This window comes from Eleutherodactylus coqui, chromosome 3 (genome assembly GCF_035609145.1).
Source record: "Eleutherodactylus coqui strain aEleCoq1 chromosome 3, aEleCoq1.hap1, whole genome shotgun sequence".
In the NCBI taxonomy this organism is placed as follows: Eukaryota; Metazoa; Chordata; class Amphibia; order Anura; family Eleutherodactylidae; genus Eleutherodactylus; species Eleutherodactylus coqui.
The window spans coordinates 187,302,038-187,322,349 of NC_089839.1; the positions used below are offsets into that span (position 1 = coordinate 187,302,038).

General features: G+C 41.3%; 1 protein-coding gene across 11 annotated transcripts in view; it reads right to left on the reverse strand.

The window, feature by feature from the left end:
• Positions 1–20,312, reverse strand: part of MAGI1 (membrane associated guanylate kinase, WW and PDZ domain containing 1) — a 580,752-nt gene that overhangs the window by 56,600 nt on the left and 503,840 nt on the right. For all 11 annotated transcript variants that reach the window (XM_066596650.1, XM_066596655.1, XM_066596652.1 and 8 more), the window contains one exon: positions 11,264–11,295. In XM_066596650.1, coding sequence (XP_066452747.1) covers positions 11,264–11,295 — 32 coding nt within the window. The remainder of the gene's footprint in view (positions 1–11,263; positions 11,296–20,312) is intronic.

Below are 20,312 nucleotides of genomic sequence, written 5' to 3' on the forward strand. Positions count from 1 at the left end.
AGAGGGCTGACCTAATAACTATATATGAATATATTGTGCGGACAATACAGAGATCTCTCCCATCATCTATTTATACCCAGGACTGTGATATAAGGGGGAGCTCTCTAGGTCTAGAGGAAAGAAGGTTTCTACAACAACATAGAAGGGGGTTCTTTACTGTAAGAGCAGTGAGACTATGGAACTCTCTGCCTGAGGACGTGCTGATGGCGAACTTGATAAAAGAGCTCAAGAGGGGTCTGGACGCCTTTCTTGAGCATTACAATATTACATGTTATAGTCACTGATTACTTCAGAAAGGTCGGTGATCCAGGGATTATTCTGATTACCAGATTAGAGATAGGAAGGACTTTTTTCCTTAAATGGGGAAAATAGTCTTCAGCTTATTGGTGTTTTTTTTTTTTTTGCCTTCCTCTGGATCAACATTGAGGAAGGGGGGTGGCTGATCTGGATAGACATATGTATTTTTTTGGCCTTGCGTACTGTTTCTATATAGGTTACCCTGGAGGTCCCTTCCAACTCTACCATTCTATGTACCTAATCAATTATAACAGTTCCAGAAATATTATTATTGCAGCTGGGAATTTTTGAAGACTTATGTACATTCTCTGCTCCGTATTCTTTCCACTTCTATGAATAATATACACAAAGAGTGAAACATTACCCTTCCTATATCACCATGCGACCTCTCACATATTATATCAGTAAGGGCCCTTTAAATGATCAGATTTATCGTTTGAATGAGCGAGTGACATCATTGCTAGCTCGTTTGCTTATTCAGCCCCATCGTGGGGTCATTCACTCATTCAGCCCCATCGGGGGGATAAATTGTTCAGTCTTTCACATTCGCTATATAAGTGAACGAGAAGGACTGAACGAGCGCTGCTTAAGTCGAACGATAAGTGAACGAGCCAACAATGATTTTTATGCTTGCAGAAAGCGAAGGACGAGTGAAAAGCAAACGATTATCTTTCGCTTTTGCTTGCCTGAACAATAATCCTTCCGTCGAGGAGTGCACACTACTGCAGCTGCAAAGATCTGCCGCTATTTTACTTCTGATCATGAAATATTCCGAGGTCTGTTGTAGTAAGCGCATATTGCAAGAATTTAGTGTCGTGCACGCTTCTTTTGATTCCAGAGGCTACGTTACACAATGAGACAGAAAAGATTGCCAAACACTCTCTGGTTATTTCCACAAATAATGACCTTACCCGTTGCCAAGCAACACCACAAATGCTTATCACATAAGCTTTAACGGAAAGTCCGATGGGAGAAGAGAATGAAGGCATGACTTTCAGCTCAAATCCGCACTTTACAGAAAAACTAAAGGAGTCTACAGAAACGGGTCTTTGAAATATAGACAATAACAACAGAACGGCTGTAAAGAATAAGGGTCCTTTTATTCGGGATGATTACCAGGTGCTTTAGTTGTCCCAGCGATAATCGCTCTTGTGCTTTCAATGAAGCGAGGCGGAGCGGGTCGAAATTATCTCCGACCTGTCCGCCTCTATTCACAGAAAACAATCTATCGTTCATAGTTAAGCGGCGGTCTGTTTATACGGGTCGATTGCCGTTTTTTCTTCCTGCAGAAACTGAATGATGAACGAATTATCAATCCCCATTCAGTATTTACACGGAACCTTCATCGTTCAGATTCCCGCGATCCAGCGACAATGTCCATGGTGATCGGGCCATGTAAAAGGGTCCTTTTTAGACAAGCCGATTTATCTTTTGAACGAGCAAGTCCCATCACCGCTAGTGCGTTGGCTCTCGGGCAGCCTGCTGAGACAGGCAGATACATCGTTGGCTCGTTCCAATGAGAATAGCTCAGTATCGTTCAATCTTTCACATTCACTATATAGGTGACTAAGAAGGAATGAGCGATTGGTATTTAAACGGAACAATAACCGAACGAGCCAACGATGGTTTTTATGTCTGCATAGCGTGAACGACGGGTGAACAGCAAACAATTCTTGTTCGTCATTCGGTTGTTCGTTCTCACTTAGATCGAACATTTATCTATCACTTTTGCACGTTTCAACGATTTTTTAAATGCTCATCGTTCCGTCTAAGAGCACCCCGATTCATGGTCTTCATGATTACGATCTTTACAGGGTTAGATTAGAAACTATATATTTTTCTACAAAATACCCCCACCCTTGTCCATAGGTGGTATATCCCATTGCAGCTCAGTCCCATTCAAACAAATGGGGCTGAGCTGTAATACCCGATACAACCAATGGCCAGGCATGGCACTGTTTTAGGAGAAAAAGTCTCTTTTTAATCTAGTTTCATAAAACCCTTTGAAAAAAATTGAACAAAAAGGATCTCCCTATTTCTTTACCAGAAATGCCCCCTGGCTGGTCACACCAAGATCTTAGCTTGCACGGTCTAGAGAAAGCCATACACTTTAGGGCAAAATTGATGAAAATAGAGGATTACAACCAAAACAATCGTGAAGTTTAGCAATAAATGATTGTTTTAGCCAAATGATGACAGTCATTGTCTGGAAAGAAGTGTTCCATGTTTGAAAGTTCGGCCCGGTAATTGGACTAAAAAACTTTCATTGTAAGAGCATTCCCAAAAAGATTGTTCGGCAAACGCCCGTTGTGATTTAAGATGTACAGTCAGCTAGAACAACTCTAAGGCTATTATGGACTAAAATGTGTATGGCTACATCTGCGTAATGTTCGTTTAACGGCTGTTCAACCATCAAACTACTCTATATAATGTGTATGGCCACCTTTAGTTTACCATTTACTACTAGAATAACAGTGCATAGAAAATGCTCTTAATTAAAAATGTGTTTAGTTATATCACCAAGCAAATGCTTGATGTCATAATGATCTATAGTTTGTCTTCTAAGAGGAGGCAGCCATTTTGAAAGGAGAATCCCATAACGCTTCAGAAATTAGTAACAGCACATGGGATGTTCTGCCGCTAACTGCGGATTTCTATTTTTTCAATGCTGTCCCTGTTTAGATACTTTGAATGAGGCCATTACAGGGTTTTATAGCTAGCACGGTATCCGTGGGGTCGCTCTTTTCAGGGCGATTGCTCTGCATGTTGCTGCATAGAGTGATTTAGTAACTGGCATATTTAGGGACAGCTTGTTTATTCCCTTCAAGCTTATCCTAAAGAGGAACCTCCTGTTGACAGACATTTTCATGAAAAATGGTACCTAGGCATATGGATGGGTCTAGAGAAGCGGTAAGATCCATCTTAATTTACATCAACATTGTCCCTTTCATTGTCACTGAAGTATGTATTGCTATAGGTTACCTTCTCGTGGCTGTGCTATAGACAAATTTATTTCTATACATGTGACTAGAATCGGGGTTAGCCTCTAAATTATCACACGTTCACCCAGGTTTCTTTTGGAGGGTAGGTACTCTTCCATTATTTATTCCATAAGTATAGAACAACAGAAACGATACAGGAAACACAACACGTTCCGGAGGCTTACTAACAAATCTGTCTCCTTTCTCAAGAATATGACTCATATTCTTGAGGAGGTTCGCTGATGTCCACAAAACCCTCAATCAAGCAAGTATAACATATATACAATCTCTACCGATTACTCACAGACTTTGGAGTGCAGGGTTTTTGTAACCGGTCTTTTTCCTGATTTGTGGCCGTGGTACCGGAGTACCCTGGACTTCCGCAGGCACTCTCCTGGCCCATGTGGCCCCTTATGGGTATATAGTGGCGGAGTGGGCACGTGCTAGACAATTTAAAAGCGAACTAGGACCAGCAGTGTTGGGGACTGTCTGTGACGGGTTGTCCAGACCAGGTGAGTCTTAATTCTTTACGGTTCTGTTTTTCCATTTACCGTTTCGGGCACTGTACTAAACTAATTCATGTGTTTTAAACCTAAAATTATTCAGCTTTCCCTTGTCTTGATGTACTTTGGTGAATTTATAGTTTGGGACCATACTACCGTGTGGTTGAAAAAAAATCCCAAGGAATCCTTACATGTCTATTCCTGCAAAATCTTGCAGTTAATCCCGCTATCTCTCCGACCCATGTAGCGGTCAGCACTTGCAAACGCAGGTGCAGCTGTAATTTAAATCAATGCTCCTGTAATTACCAGCAAAGGCCACTAGACAGGGTTGGAGCAGCAGCTTACGCTGCTGACAGTGGAGGACCCTGACCGATTAGGTGCTTAGTCAGCACCACTACACACAGGGTTTTAGAGTAGAAGCAAATCTCTCTGACCCATGTAGCAGTCAGCACTTGTAACTGCAGGCGCAGCTGTCATTTAAATCAATAGAAGCTGTTCCTGTAATTACCAGCGCCGGCCACTAGACATGGGTTGGAGCAGCAGCGTATGCTGCTGACAGTGTCGGACCCCAGCCGATCAACTATTGATGACCTATCCCGAGGATAGGTCATCAATAGTATTTCCATGGAAAACCCCTTTAATAATAATACGGTATATTTATTATTACCAACATAATCTACGATCCTATTAAGCCAAAAAAATTGTGTTTTTATCTTATATAGCTCAGTAATGATAACGAATAATAAAATATAACATTTGACTAAAACTATATATGTATATAATATTTATATAAAATGCAATATTTAAATAAAAGCAGGCCATAGATTTGCGCTGTAACCTGTAGGTCTCACCATTAAGCCGAATAGTTTTTGTTCTTCCTTCTGCTGTCAGCAAAGTTTCAGCGAGAACAGGCAGGAGGGGAGGAAACCCTACAGATCACATCCATTTACTGACTGGTAGATAAAGCTCAGCTTCCTATACTATTGCTCTAGATCATTGGTGATTGGGATGATCTATAAGCTTGTAATCACACGAGCGAGTGCGATTGTGATCAGTAAAAAAAAATGACCTTTTTTCCAATGCAATTTTCCTCTGCTCTGCACTTTCGGTTATTTTCATGTGGCCCCCATCGTAACCGGTGTTAAAAATGCATTGCACTCGCATGGAAATGACATGCAAATAGAATGGTATGCAAATGCAACATTTTTTTTCTGTAATTCTACATTCCCATTGAAAATAATGGGCGATTTTTCAAGAAGAATCCGACAAAAATTGGACACGCAGCGATTTTCACAACTCGGTCCGTGAGAAAAATCGCTCATATGAATTGACCCATTGAAAGGAATGGGTTCGTTTACCACGTGAGTTCTGTCCATCTTTAAATAGGAGAAAACTCGCACGGGAAAATCACCCTTCTGAATACACCCAAGGGGCTCTTTCACACGCATGTGTGTGCGCAATACAGAGAGAATAGAACACATGCATTTCAATCGGTTTGTCCACACTTTCGTATTTTGTGCGTGCATTTCGGTAGCGCAAAAACTCAGCACGCTTTACTTTTCTGCACATTTGCACACAAAAGATCCCCGCAGAAGTCAATGGGGGTATGCAAATGTGCACATAATACGCAAGGAGAAAGAACACATCTGGACTTCACTGGACAAATTAGCCATTTCAAGCGGAGCGTTTGTTTGCCGCATTTAAATGAACGTGGTTTGCGGTGGAAAACGTACAGTAAAATACGCCGATAAAAAAATAAAAGCATTACTCGTTCCACAAATATATAACCCTGCAGTGCGCATGCATGTGTGAAGGAGCCTTAAAGGGGTTGTCTCATGAAATCAAGTGGGGTCATACACTTCTGTATGGCCATATTAATGCACTTTGTAATGTACATTGTGCATTAATTATGAGCCATACAGAAGTTATTCACTTACCTGCTCCGTTGCTAGCGTCCCCGTCGCCATGGATCCGTCTAATTTCGCCGTCTTCTGGCGATTTTAGACGCGCTTGCGCTGTGCGGTCTTCTCCGTGTTGAATGGGGCAGCTCGTGCCGGAGAGCTGGTCCTCGTAGCTCCGCCCCGTCACGTGTGCCGATTCCAGCCAATCAGGAGGCTGGAATCGGCAATGGACCGCACAGAGCCCACGGTGCACCATGGGAGAAGACCCGCGGTGCATCGTGGGTGAAGATCCCGGCGGCCATCTTGGTAAGGTAAGAAAGAAGTCGCCGCAGAGCGGGGATTCGGGTAAGTGATAAACTTTTTTTTTTTTTTTTAACCCATCCCTTGGGTTTGTCTCGCGCCGAACGGGGGGCCTATTGAAAGAAAAAAAAAAACGTTTCGGCGTGAGACAACCCCTTTAAGGAATAACTTGTTGGTTGAAGGTAATAAAGAAGAACACACCCCAAAAAAAATAAATAAATGAAAAATGAGTATGTTAGGCTCCATTTAGACGACACAATGCTGTATGCGCGAGCTGTGATGTCATCACCAGCTGGTTTGCGCTCGTGCAGCCTGTTTGGACAGGCAGATTTATCGTTGACTCGTTCAACAAGAATCTTTCACCTGTCGCTCAGGGTTCACATTCCTATGTGAAACGGTGAGTGAGAAGTGTTGAAACGGAACGACAAGTCAACGAGCCAATGATGATTATTAGTCCTGCAGAAACTGAACTACGAAGGGAAGCGAATGATTCTCGTTCGTCGTTCGATCGTTGGCTCGCATTTAGACCGAACGATTAGCATTCACTTTCGTTCGTTTGAACGATTTTTCGACCGTTGCATTTAAAGGCACCCTTATACTTACAGGCCTCCAATACATCCATTCCTACAGCTGACCAACCAGTTCCAGCACCCCTTCTCAGTAATTGGTAACAAACTGGGCTTAACCCTTTCCAATCCACTGTCTGACCTCTGAAGACATTCTGATTTAAGGCTGTTCAGCTCTGATGTTTGGAAGACGTCCGTCGGGGTTCTCTTACTGTATATTGCCAGCCTCTCTGCTGTCAGAGCCTATCCAACGTGTCACCTCATGCAGTACTGGTTTTAGCCAGCAGATAGCGCCATTGTATAACGGCAGAAAAAGAGTAAACCCCCTAGGAAAACCAGGATATAAATTGGATTGGAAAAGGACAAAACCCGCACAAAAATAGAACCTATTCTTTACATTGACTTTATTCACTTGGACGAGATTTTTAAAATCACACCGCGCTTGCATGTAAATGCGAGTTGCATTTGAGTGCGATTTTTAATTTTTCATATTAAAAATAAATATGATTTTCACATGCATGAAAAACGCATTTCAGTGATGCGATGCTCTCGCAAATTGCATGGCATTCGCATTAGAAAAGTGCAATTTTACAAGAACGATATCAGTCCACGTTTCTCTGACCGATCTCATGCTCACCGTGTAAATCCATCCATGGGAAATAACTAGGTGAAGAGGCTGCCATACATGCTGCGCTTGATTCGCTGTAACCACATGTGATCATTACTTATTATTGGGGGCACCTAAACTTGGCGACTAAACAATAACAACTCTTAGTGTCATCCAGCAATTAGCAGTGACCCACATATGTTCAATCCAAAGACCTGCCATCAGCACTGATCAAACATTATTGCAATACAGGCAACAGCCTAGGGGACCACAGTTTAAAAAAACTGCAACGTGGTCGGAGGAATTTTTTAAAATTTTTTTTTTTTTTTTTGCTCTATATTAGATCTTGATTTTACTTTTCTTTTTTTTTTTCCTTTTTGCAATTTGGGCATAAACTTATCTGCTGGGGTGAGCATAAACATAAAGGGAAATGCGGCTTCCAATTTGATATGCATGCATATAAAGTACAAATGCAGGACTTTTAAAGCTAGCTTTACATGGGCTGAGAGTCGCCTGAATAATCACTCAAACGATCGATCAAGCGATCACGGCCGACTGTTGGCCCGTGCACACACAGTTCGCGGCAGGGCATTGAGCGAGAAGTCGCTAAGTAGTTGCTAGTTGTTCTCGCTCGGTGTAAACAGGAGTCGCTCAATCTCAGGGCGACAGTCTGTAGTGAATGGAGGCGGGCGGCCAGAAGAGATCTCCGATGCGCTCTACCTGTATTCTCAGATAATATGATCGCTTATGCACCCAACAATCGTACCGTCTAAAGGTAGTATAACAAATAGTGTGGCATGCCACATAGTTATCAAAGCGCACCAACACTACTTGGTAGCCCAGCAGGCAACAATGGGCAACACAAATGGCATCAGGCGTTATATGAAGGTTTTGGTGCGTTATAGCATGCCGAACATTTGTTCTGGCACCTGTGACTCAATATCAATAGGTTGGTTTCATATGGGCATATTCTCATTGCGCATGCAATGCCAATAGCCCATTGATTTCTATTTGGCCACTCACACTTGCGGGTTTTTTTTGTGCGCGTACTACTCATGTGAAAAAATTTGCGGTATGCACCATCTTAGCACATATTTCGTACATACATTCCAAGATAGTGTATGGGGATTGGCAGCACACAGCACGTACACGTCATTGCGTGCTTTTCACGTATGGTGCGCAGCTTTTTACAGCTGTGTGAGCCTACTCTAAGTAAAATAGAGGGACATCTAGTGTTAAAATTATCATGAAAAATTATTTTTCATGAAAATACGGAAATTCAGCGTACTAAAACCCATATAGATAGGGAGTGCATCTGAGATCTCTTCCGGCCGCTGGCTTCCATTCACATTAAACAGGCAGTTGTTCATAGATCAACGACTGCCTGTTTATACAGGCCAATTGGAATTTAATTCTTATTCCTGCACAAACTGAGCTACAAAACAATAAACAAACAAATTATCGTTCGCCGTTCCATCTCTGACAGCATTTACACTCCATGATTATCCTTCAGCCCAGCAATAAACGGAATGATAATCCATCAGTGTAAAATGGCCCTTAAACTGTGCAAAAAGTGAAAATAATCCCATATACAAATTACAGCAACTATTAGAATTATGACTGGCTGAATTATGAACCAACATCAAAAACTGTCATGGGCGGATTCGCAAGGGGGTATCTGCGTGCGCACATTTTGTGTGCAGAATATGCAAAAACTAGAACTCCTTGCTTTCAATGGGTTCGTTTTTTTGTGCGTATTAACTGTCTGACGCCTAAAGACATTCTGATCGAAGGCTGTACAGCTCCGATGTCGGAAGACGTCCAGCAGGGTATTCTTACTGTATATAACTGACCGCTCTGTTGTCAGGGGCCTCTCCAACATGTCCCATACCGCAGTACTGGCTCTAGCCAGCAGATGGCGCCATTGTATAATGGCAGAAAGAGAAAGCCCCCTAGGAAACCCTCAATCCAAAACTGGACTGCAAAGGGTTAAATATCCCCATAGAAGTCTATCAAAGGGAGCGCAAAGGAACGGGAAAACACAATTCAGCGGAAAGAATAACACTTCTGGAACTCATTAGGATAAATAGCCATTTAAATCGGGGGGTGTTTCTGAGCAGTGCGCAAAAAAACTACCCTATGAGTGCAAAGCACAGTAAAGTAGACAGACGCACGCACAAAAACTCATTCATAGTGCAAATACGTTACACTGAGTTGTGCGCAATTCACATATGCCCATGTGAAGCCCCAAAAATAATGCAAAAAAAATTGTTTGGTTGCACCACATAGTTCCTTTTCCCATATCTTATGAGCCGCAGGTTGTCCGCTGACCAATATAAACCTTCTTACAGACTTACGAGTCTCCAGTGACGTGACGTTATGTAATCCTTTTACTGGGGCAGACTGAGAAATTCAAAAATTTGAGTCTTTTTCTTTTTCTAAATGAATCCAAATTCTTAATTCTTCATCTCACAGATGTTCCACGATTATTTGTCAGCCAGGAAAAAAAAAAATATTTGCAGCCTGAAATCATTAATTACACATTGCACTAAGCACCCCAGAACAGTCGTGTAAAGGAGCTTAAAAATAAAACCACAGGATTTATCTTGCAAATCACAAATTAAAACTCCTTTTTTTCTTCTTTTCAATGACAGACATTTAACACTATAAACCGTCTTTGTACAGAACGGCCGGCGCTAGTTTTGGGTATTTTTTAAAAAGTTGAATATTTTTGGCAAAAATTTTTTTTAAGAATTAAAAATGAAAACATCGGCACTAAAATCTGATTAAAACTGTAGAAGAACAAGGTTACGGTTATTTCCGAAGCGTTTCTTGAGCCCTTGTCACCAAGGGCTAAATTATTTCCGACGATGGTGCAGAACTATAAGCATATACTTTGACATTTTTGTGACTGGGCTGTGAGCACAAACGAAGACTCTCTCTCTTTGCATTAATATAAACTGACAATGGTTCAGGCCTAAGGTCACGTGACTACCCAGAAATGCCTCAAGCCATCAGAATCAGATCATTTATTTTAGCGATTTAACTAAATTCACATCTTTTCGGGTTTTTTTTTTTTTTCCTCGGTCTAGAAACCCAGTTTTATTGGAGCGGGATGAGTCGAGTCCTGCAAGCTGATTTAAATGCAGAGGAATATTTATCACTTCTACAATTTATGATAATGAAAAGTTCATACGCTATTTGCATAAAAATATTAAATATAGCAGTTGTCATTTTTTACGTTTTTTTTCATTTCTCAGTGCAAAAAAAAAATTGCATAAAACCAAAAAGGACAAAAAATAAAATAAAATGAAAAATTGCAAAAAATATATATATATCCTCAAATGCTGATGCACAGGCAAGAAAAAAAAAATCGGAAGATCCAGACCATCAATTAGCTCCAGCGAGTGAATTATTTATACGTCCTCTGAAATAATGTGCAAGCTATTTTTACAGAAACCACTTTGTGGGCTCTTGAAGAAAGACACTGACTAGTGCTGCATCTGGGAGGAAAAAGAAAAAAAAAAGGATGTGTACAGGAGGAGGGTGGGGGGTCCCAAACCTGCAGTCTATAATTTGAGTGATGGATCAACAAAAAAGATATCCACCCCCTTATAGGAATCTAACATCATGGGTGGAGAAAGGAAAAAAAAAGCACTACAAAAACACAAAAAAATTGGGCAAAAAAAGGGGTCCTAAAACAGCACTATAAAGTATACAAGGCATTTACAGAGCATATAATAGAGAAAGGAAGGTGGAGTCTAATTTTCGCCCCCAACTATGAAATGGATAGCCCCCCCCCCCCATCTCCCCTGTCTTTTACCTCCTCCCGAATTAAACTGTCACAAAAAAAAAGTCACCTACCAAGATTAATAGGTGCGATAAGAAACAGCCTGGTCATTCGGTTGAGCAGGGGGGCTGCAAGGTTGTCTGCATACGGCTCTTTAATCATGCAGTACTAGAATGAGCACGATATCAATATACAGTACACCCTCCACGATGCATAAAACAGGGCTAACCGGCTCTCCGATAGCAAATCTAGCAGGCAACAAAATAGCATGCTAACAAAAATAGATATATAAGAAGGTAAAATAAAATAAGGACTCACCGACTTTGGGCTCTTCTTTGGGACTGGCAGTCCTGCAAAACGGCAACAAGGGAGAGATCAACATTAGCATACAAATGTTACGTTCATCTAAGATAAATCCCAAGGTATATCATTCTAATGTAGCCATCTGCACGGTAAAACCAGGATTCTCTCCAGCATCGGAGTTATCAGTCTGTTTATAACGAATCAAAGCAGAGTGCGAGAGAGAGCGAGAAAAAAAAAAAAAAAAAAAAAACACAAGAGAAGGAGAGGAGGAGAAAGAGAGCGAAAAAAAAAAGGGGGGAACGAGAAAGAGAGAGAGGGACAGAAATCTATCTGCATTAGCGATGCTGCAGCAGCCTGGAGGCTGGGGAGAACAGACCTCAGCGGCCTGGGAAAACTAAGCACTTGGATAGAATCTCAAATGCTTCCCCTGGATTAAGAGGGACTTGGCTAACAATTAAACCTAGATATTTCCTTTTGACGCGAGCTGCTTGTCAATGGAATTGGACCAATGGAAACTGAACAACAGAGACAAGCCACTGTGAAAAGGGTTTCTTTATAGCAAGTGAGAAGACAAGGATTTCTGTGCGGAGGGTGGCGGTGGGGGTGTTGTTCCATCAAGGTTAATAAACATGTGGCAGGCAGCTCCATTAGAACAAGGCTGGTGTCTCACGGGGGTTCACTAGTGCAGATGAGTAGTGATCACAGCAGATGTCTGGCACTAGAATAATGATAGATAGATAGATAGATAGATAGATAGATAGATAGATAGATAGATAGATAGATAGATAGATAGTTTATTCTCCATCTATCTGATCTCATTCTATTAATTATCTATCTATCTGATATCCATCCATCTATCTATCTGAAACCTATCTGTAATTAGTTTATTAGATAGATAACATACTGATATGATAGATAGATATCCAATATCTATCTATGTAATAGGCTGATATTAGATAGATAGATAGATAAATAGATAGATAAACTGATATCTATCTATCTGATATCCATCCAACCATCCATCTATCTGATATCCATCTATCCATCTATCTGATATCCATCCATCCATCTATCTGATATCCATCCATCCATCTATCTGATATCCATCCATCCATTGGATATCCATTCATCCATCTATCTGATATCTATCCATCTATCTATCTGATATCTATCCATCTGATATCTATCCATCTATCTATCTGATATCTATCCATCTATCTATCCATCCATCTATCTATCTGATATCTATCCATCTATCTGATATCCATCCATCTATCTGATATCCATCCATCTATCCATACGATACCCATCTATCTGATACCCATCCATCCATCTGATACCCATCCATCCATCTGATACCCATCCATCCATCTATCTGATACCCATCCATCCATCTATCTGATACCCATCCATCCATCTATCTGATACCCATCCATCCATCTATCTGATACCCATCCATCCATCTATCTGATACCCATCCATCCATCTATCTGATACCCATCCATCCATCTATCTGATACCCATCCATCCATCTATCTGATACCCATCCATCCATCCATCTATCTGATACTCATCCATCCATCCATCTATCTGATACCCATCCATCCATCCATCTATCTGATACCCATCCACCCATCCATCTATCTGATACCCATCCATCCATCCATCCATCTATCTGATACCCATCCACCCATCCATCTATCTGATACCCATCCATCCATCCATCTGATACCCATCCATCCATCTATCTGATACCCATCCATCCATCCATCTATCTGATACCCATCCATCTACCCGATACCCATCCATCTCCCCGATACCCATCCATCTACCCGATACCCATCCATCTACCCGATACCCATCCATCTACCCGATACCCATCCATCTACCCGATACCCATCCATCTACCCGATATCCATCCATCTACCCGATATCCATTCATCTGATAGCCATCCATCCAATATCCATCCATTCATCTGCTATTCATATTTATCTATCTGAAATCTATCTGCTATTTATCTATCTGAAATCTATCTGCTATTTATCTATCTGCTATTTATCTATCTATCTATCTGCTATTTATCTATCTATCTATCTGCTATTTATCTATCTATCTATCTGCTATTTATCTATCTATCTATCTGCTATTTATCTATCTATCTATCTATCTGCTATCTATCTATCTATCTATCTGCTATCTATCTATCTGCTATCTATCTATCTATCTATCTGCTATCTATCTATCTGCTATCTATCTATCTGCTATCTATCTATCTGCTATCTATCAAACTATCTACGTAATATCTACCTGATATCTATCCTCCTGATACTTATCTGATATCCATCCATCTATCTAATATTCATCTATCTATCTGATATCCGTTACATAAATAATAGACTGATATCAGATAGACAGACTGATCTTTGATAGTTATTAGTTTATTATCCACCTATCTGATATTTGAAATCTATCTATCTGCTATCCATCCATCTGCTTTCCATCCAACTATCTACCCCTTACAAGCTTTCTAACTTTTAAGGGGTATTCAAATTTTGGCTTTTCATGGCCAAGATGGGAAAACATGGCACACTTTTCTGGCCACCTGTTGAAAAGAACTGAGCGCAATGCGGTTTCCGTAACTCAGGGCTGCTATGCCGTTTTCATAGTTCCGATTCATTTCAGTGAGTGCTATGGAAACAACCCTAGGCTATCGCTCAGCTCTTTCCATGGGCGCTGACTGAGTGACCGATAACCATGGCATCAGTTTCCCATCTTGGGTATGAAAACTTTAACACCCCTTTAAGGCATTGCGTAAGTATCCTAGCAGGGTATTTGATCACTTGTACAAAGATCGTGCTGCACAATTTCATACCTAAGGGCATATTTTGAGCCACCAAACCGTATAGGGAATGGAACATGACTGCCATTGAGCTGATGGAGTTAATTTCTTGCCCCTCTCCCTCTAGGGATTAAGAGGCACAAAAGTGGAATTGGAGGTTTGGCTGGGAGGAGATGGGGACAAGGGTCCTATAAAGAAGTGGGGATGGAAGTGACTCTTCCTCTTACCCCCTGGGGTAGTGCACAGAACACCCTCAAATACAACATGCAGCGTCTTAGACTACCAACGCATACTAATACATCTGTGTCCAGGACTGTAGGGTCCCTTTTAAAAGGGGTTGTCAGGTGATTTTTTTAATTACAGGTGTACATGTGTTAATTTTTTTTTTTTTTTTTTTAAGCAACGGTATTTACCCATTCTCACCCCTGGCGATCCAGCGCTGCAGCCCCGCACTCCTCCCAGTCTTTGTTTTGAACCGGTTATCACCTGATCACTGCAGTCAGTCGGAGGCCACAGTGGTTAGGTGACATTCTCCTGGCATCACCACTTGGATGTTTGGAACTATAATACCAGGAGAACAGTACCTGACCGCTGTGGCCTCCGACTGGCTGCAGTGGTCAGGTGGTAGCCATTGCAACCAAAGACCATGAGGACCGCAGAGCTGTAATGCTGGATCTCTAGCGGTGAATATAGGCAAGTACCGCTGCTTTTGTTGTTTTAATGTGCGCCTATAATTAAAAAATTGCCCGGAACTGGACACCCCTTTAAGTAGATTCTGCAGGTTCTTGCGGACCACTACCCAGAGAATTCTTGGGTGATATATACCCTTTTTGAGTATGGCTTGAGTTGTGCTGACCAGACAGTCTGCCACCATAAGAACAGTTATAAGGCTAAGCCGCATGTGACTAAGTTGCGTATTCTGAATTGTGTGCTAAGAGTGTGTATTTGTACATTGTGGAGTGGAGTGATGCCTGCTGGTATGTGAAGAGCCTCACTGAAGATTGGGGCAAGAGTGAGTCCAGGAAAGCGGAGAATCGCCTGATAGCCCAGAGAGACTTCTCATTTAGGTAAAAACTGTACCAGTCTTTTTCTGGATTTCCCTGTTGTCCATTTCACTGTTAGCGCCATTTTTGAGTGGGGTGCAGGTTAGGGCACTTTTACACGAAAAACTGTTAGGCACTCAAGTGCCCAACAGCTATCCCAACGATTATTGTTTTCACACGAGCAATAGTCATTTAATAAATAAAGGTGGAGCGTGCCAGAGATCAGAGAGAGAGAGAGATCGAGAGAGAGAGAGAGAGAGGAAGAAAGAGATGGGGAGAGAGAGGGGAACCAAGAGAGGGAGAGAGAGAGGGAGGGAAAGAGAGAGAGAGAGAGAGAGAGGGGGGGGGGAGAGAGGGAAAGAAAAAAAAAGAGATGGGGAGAGAGGGAAAGAGAGGGGGAGGTAGAGAAAGAGAGAGACATGAGAGAGATAAAGTATATATGATACAAGCAGATGTTGTGCAGACTAGATATAAAACAACATCCCCAAAAATAATAAAACCTCGCTTAATATATCCAGTAATCTCCACCACCAAGAATTTAGGATATTCATACACCAGTGTGCGGAGCTGGAAGTCAAGGAAATATTTGCCCTGTAACCATTATACATATTTGCATCCTATATACAATAATGATCATAAAAGATGTGGCCAATCAATATCTGTAGGGACAAACCTCCAATTGGGGACGCTGTCAAACTTAGGGTAAGTTTACATGTAGCACTAATCGCTCCCCAGAGTGAATGAGCAAACAATGTCACAGTTCGCTCGGACAGTCAGTTTAAACACAAAGAAAAATCATTTATTTTCCTAATTTATCTATTTTTTAACAGGGCGGTTTAGCCGTTCAGTTTCTTGCACCAGTGACTGAGAACAACTGGCGTTTAAACCCAATGATTAGCGAACGAGCCAACAATGATTTTTATACCTGCAGGAAATGACAAAGAGCAAACAAATTATCATTCAATTGTTGGCCTGTTTACACTGAACAATTAGTGTTCAAATTTAAACAATCCAGCTATTTCTTTTGAACGATAATCATTCCGTGTAAAAGCTCCTTTATTCCTAAATTTCTAGGTGGAATAACAGAGGAACAGAACAACATCAGCAAAAGATTCTCCAGAACTGTAATTTCCTGAATAATGCAAACATTTACTAAAGAAACTGCTGGGTCCTTCTTGAATTAGTTGACAACTCCTTTATGGCCAATCTCTAGGATACGTTATCAATATTCTTCAGAGATCTGTCACCAGTGACCTAAGAGATGAGCCATCAGGCCATACATTGAACCAATTTCTGCATGAAGCTGACAGCTCCGTTCCTACTGCAGTGGCCAGGCTTTGTATTGCAAAGTTCCTATTTATTTCAATGGGAACTTGACCCGCAATACCAAGGCTGGCCACTGGAGTGGAATGAAGCTGTCCGTTTCCTGCAGAGTGTATGGATACATGGGTGCAGTTTCCAAGGTGGTGGACCCCTACGGATTTATTATTGATCTTAAGAAGCGGCCATCATTAATTTATAACAGGACAACTCCTTTTAAACTCTCTTAGAAAAAGGGTACAACTCCGTTCACCTCTCACCCCCATGTACAAACGTTTTACATGTTTTTCCACAAAATTTTTTGTTTAGATTACAGTCAAAAATCACGAAGTTCTTAATCTGCATATATTATCTCAACAACTCACAGCATCATCTTCTCTCAGGGTATTTGCATATTTACATTGGCGCAAAAAGCATGCCAATTACATACACAATATACCAATTTTCCATCTACATACGGTTTAAAGAAAATAAATAAAAGTTTTAGGAAGACAAAGCTAAGCTTTCTCTATAACGTAATCCCCGTAAATTTGATAAAGTTTTTGCTTCAATTCTTTATTATATGTCACCAGATCCCAGTTTGAATCCTACTCTCAGAAGAGTGTCAGCAAAATTACCAAGTGGGAAGACAAAAACATCTACTGTATCTTCCGCTAATAATTAGAAAGTCCTAAAGAGATGTTTCCTTTCATCAAGAGACTTCTCTGTATCAATACCAGGATTTACCATCAACATCAATAGAATGGAACTTTTAATTGATTCTCATAGCTAAATAATCAGCTCTAATTGTTCTTGTTGATGCAACATGCCATGAAAAACAAATGCGAGTCGGTGAACAGCCAAGCAAATGAATGTAAGAAAACTGTATCGAAATAACAAAATATGTAACAAAGATTAACAGCATGAAAGTATGACAAAATAAAAAACAAATCTAAAAAATATACTCTAAATGGCTACTTTATTAGAGACACAGATGAAAAGCATCTCCTGGTTAGATGAATCCAGATTTCTGTTGTCCCGTGCTGATAGGAGGTCAGAACTCGGCACAAGCAGCATGAATCGCTGACCCCTTCCTGTTAGCTGGTCAGAACATGTCAGTATCTACAGCTAATTTGCGGCAACTATAAGGAGCTTCCTGTCCGCAGGGGCCGATATTCCTGCAGAACGCTTTCATCACTTAGTAGAATCTATGCCATGATGAATGAGATACCGACTCTTTCATGATTGAAACTTCCCTGTGTGGAAATTAGACCCATGACCCCAGAGTGATGGATAAAATCACATGACAAGTTTCCCGTGGATCAGTTTCAGTGCGAATCCACATTAGATGGGAAAATCCAGTGATCTGAGTGACGTCCGATAATGTCTGGTCATCGGTCGTAGACTAGCCAGGGCCGGGATGTCATAGATGGCCAACCTTTCACGTGCTGGGATGTGCAGAGTATAATGAGAATGATCAAGAAAAAACATCCAGCAAAAGGGGATCCTGTAGACGTAAACAAGCCATCACTGAAAGGGGTCAAAGGAGGATGTCAGGAACCATTCTGATACAATGCTGTTGCTTTAACTTATGTATCCAAATGCACAACTCATCATTCCTCAGCATGGATGGGCTATAGTAGTAAACGACCAGATCCAGCACCAGCAGACAAGTCCAGTGGACAAAAGAGTGGATTTCTGTTGCACCATTCTGATGGAAGGTCAGAATTTGGCGCTAGAGACATGAGTCGATGACCCCTTCCTGTCAGCTGTTTATAATATGTCAGCACTTCCATTTAATTTGTGGCAATTACAAGAAGCTTCCTGTCCGCAGGGCCAGATATTCCTGCAGAATGATTTAATGCCTGGTAGAATCTATGCCATGATGAACTGCTGCTGTTCTGAAGGTTAAAGGAGGTCCAACGTGCTACTAGTTGGGGGTCTCTAACAAAATTGCCATTCAGAGTGTAATAAGACTGTAGTAAAATATAACAAAACACAATGGTCACAAAAAATGTTAGAACAAAACCAAGCGAAGACTAACTGACCACCAAAGCTTGTTACTGCAAAAGTCATTAGAAGTCAATTATTTGCAGGCGATCATTATTTGCCCGTTCCCCGCAAGCACCATGAATCATAAAATGTCATTTGATTCATACCAATGTTTACTGCAAAACATTGCGGTAATTGACTTAAGAAACAAGGTTGTATGGGGCTTGTACAAAATGTCAACAGCTCTTGAGGGAACAATGAAGAACGCACGTAAGAAATTTTCAGAAGGTAAGTTTCACAAGATTAAATTCAATTGATACAATGGGAATTAAGTTGTTTGTGCAGATTTCAGACTTGTAGCTATATAATGGATATGCTGAAGTAGTGGCGTGCCTACCAAAGAGCCAGCACTTGAAACGGCTATGGGGCCCAGCACTTAACTAGTCCCCTACTTGCTGTAACACTGTAATAGTAAGTACCAGCAACTACCACTAGGGGAGCTCACTACATACAGATTTATACAGCTCCCATTGAGTTCAGTACAAACTACATAAATCCATCTGTGGTTAGCTCCCCCTAGTGGTGGTGGCATGCAGTCAAAATTACATCATTTATCAAGTCTGGAAGCAGATCGCCCTTAAATTTAAATATATATATATATATATATATATATATATATATATATATATATATTATATATTATATATATATAGACTCCTCGACATTGAAATTACAACACCACCAATAAGGAGGATTCATAAAGGTATGCTAATTGAGGAAGCAGAAGGTGTCAAGATATGCGAATGGTCAAATTTTCAAGCATCTAGCTCCAATCTGCGGCATGCAGGAGGGGCTTCAATGGTATTAAAGCAAGATTGAATGTAAGCTTTTACAGTAACATGAAACCTCAAAAATTGGATAAAGTCTTGTGGTATGATTGTGCAGTGCCTCCTGCTCATCGACATGTCGGTTATCGCCACTTGTTGCAAACTGAGAGGGACAGAATCCTTGAACTGACAGACCTTAGTTTATCACTCTTGTATATTGGTCCGCGCATGTAGGGGGAGACGTCAGCAATATTCAACGTTGGGTGTCCCAATGGTTGGAAGAACAACAAACGTGACACCGAGAGGTGCACAGAGGTGAACCTCTGCCCCTTTAGGTGTGGGGTGATATAATGTACAGTAGTCGGACCCCTCTAGTCTTCGTCCCAGGTACACCAACAGCTCAGCATTATTCATTTGGTCATAGAACTAGTGGTACAGCCATTTCTTTGGAGCGTCCCGGGAGCCGTTCTTTAGCATGACGTCACGCCACTCTGCATGTTGCTTGTGTAACTGAGTAGTGTGCATGGCCCAAATGTGCTTCCATGGCCTGCAGCGTCCCCGGACTTGTCTCCCATCGAGCACATCTGGGACGTCATTGGTTGGCAATTGCAAAGGGGGCTGCCGGCAGCGTATCTCGATGATTTCGAGAACATTTCCCAGACAACTAATAATAACTGCATTGACAGCATGCCGCGGTGTGTAAGTGCGGGTATTGCTGCACGTGGAGCTCATACTCTATACCGAATAGAGAGGTTTGGGATATTTTGTTGCCTTTTTTATCATTTGCATATCATTAACATGTCTGCCGATCCTGTGATTTCCATCATTGCACCACTTTTCCTTCTTGGTGTTGTAATTTCACTATTGAGGAGTGTTTTATTAAAATTAAGTGAAATCACACAGAAGTCTGAACCTACAAAAGGAACGGTGGGCATTAAGTTAACCTTTGATAAAGGTGAACTACATTTCAAGTTTTGCTCATTAGGGACTTTATGGTTTTTAGTGTATGCTCCTGTGCTGAAGTTGAGGCAATTTTAACAGGAAATGGGAACAGTTGTGCGCT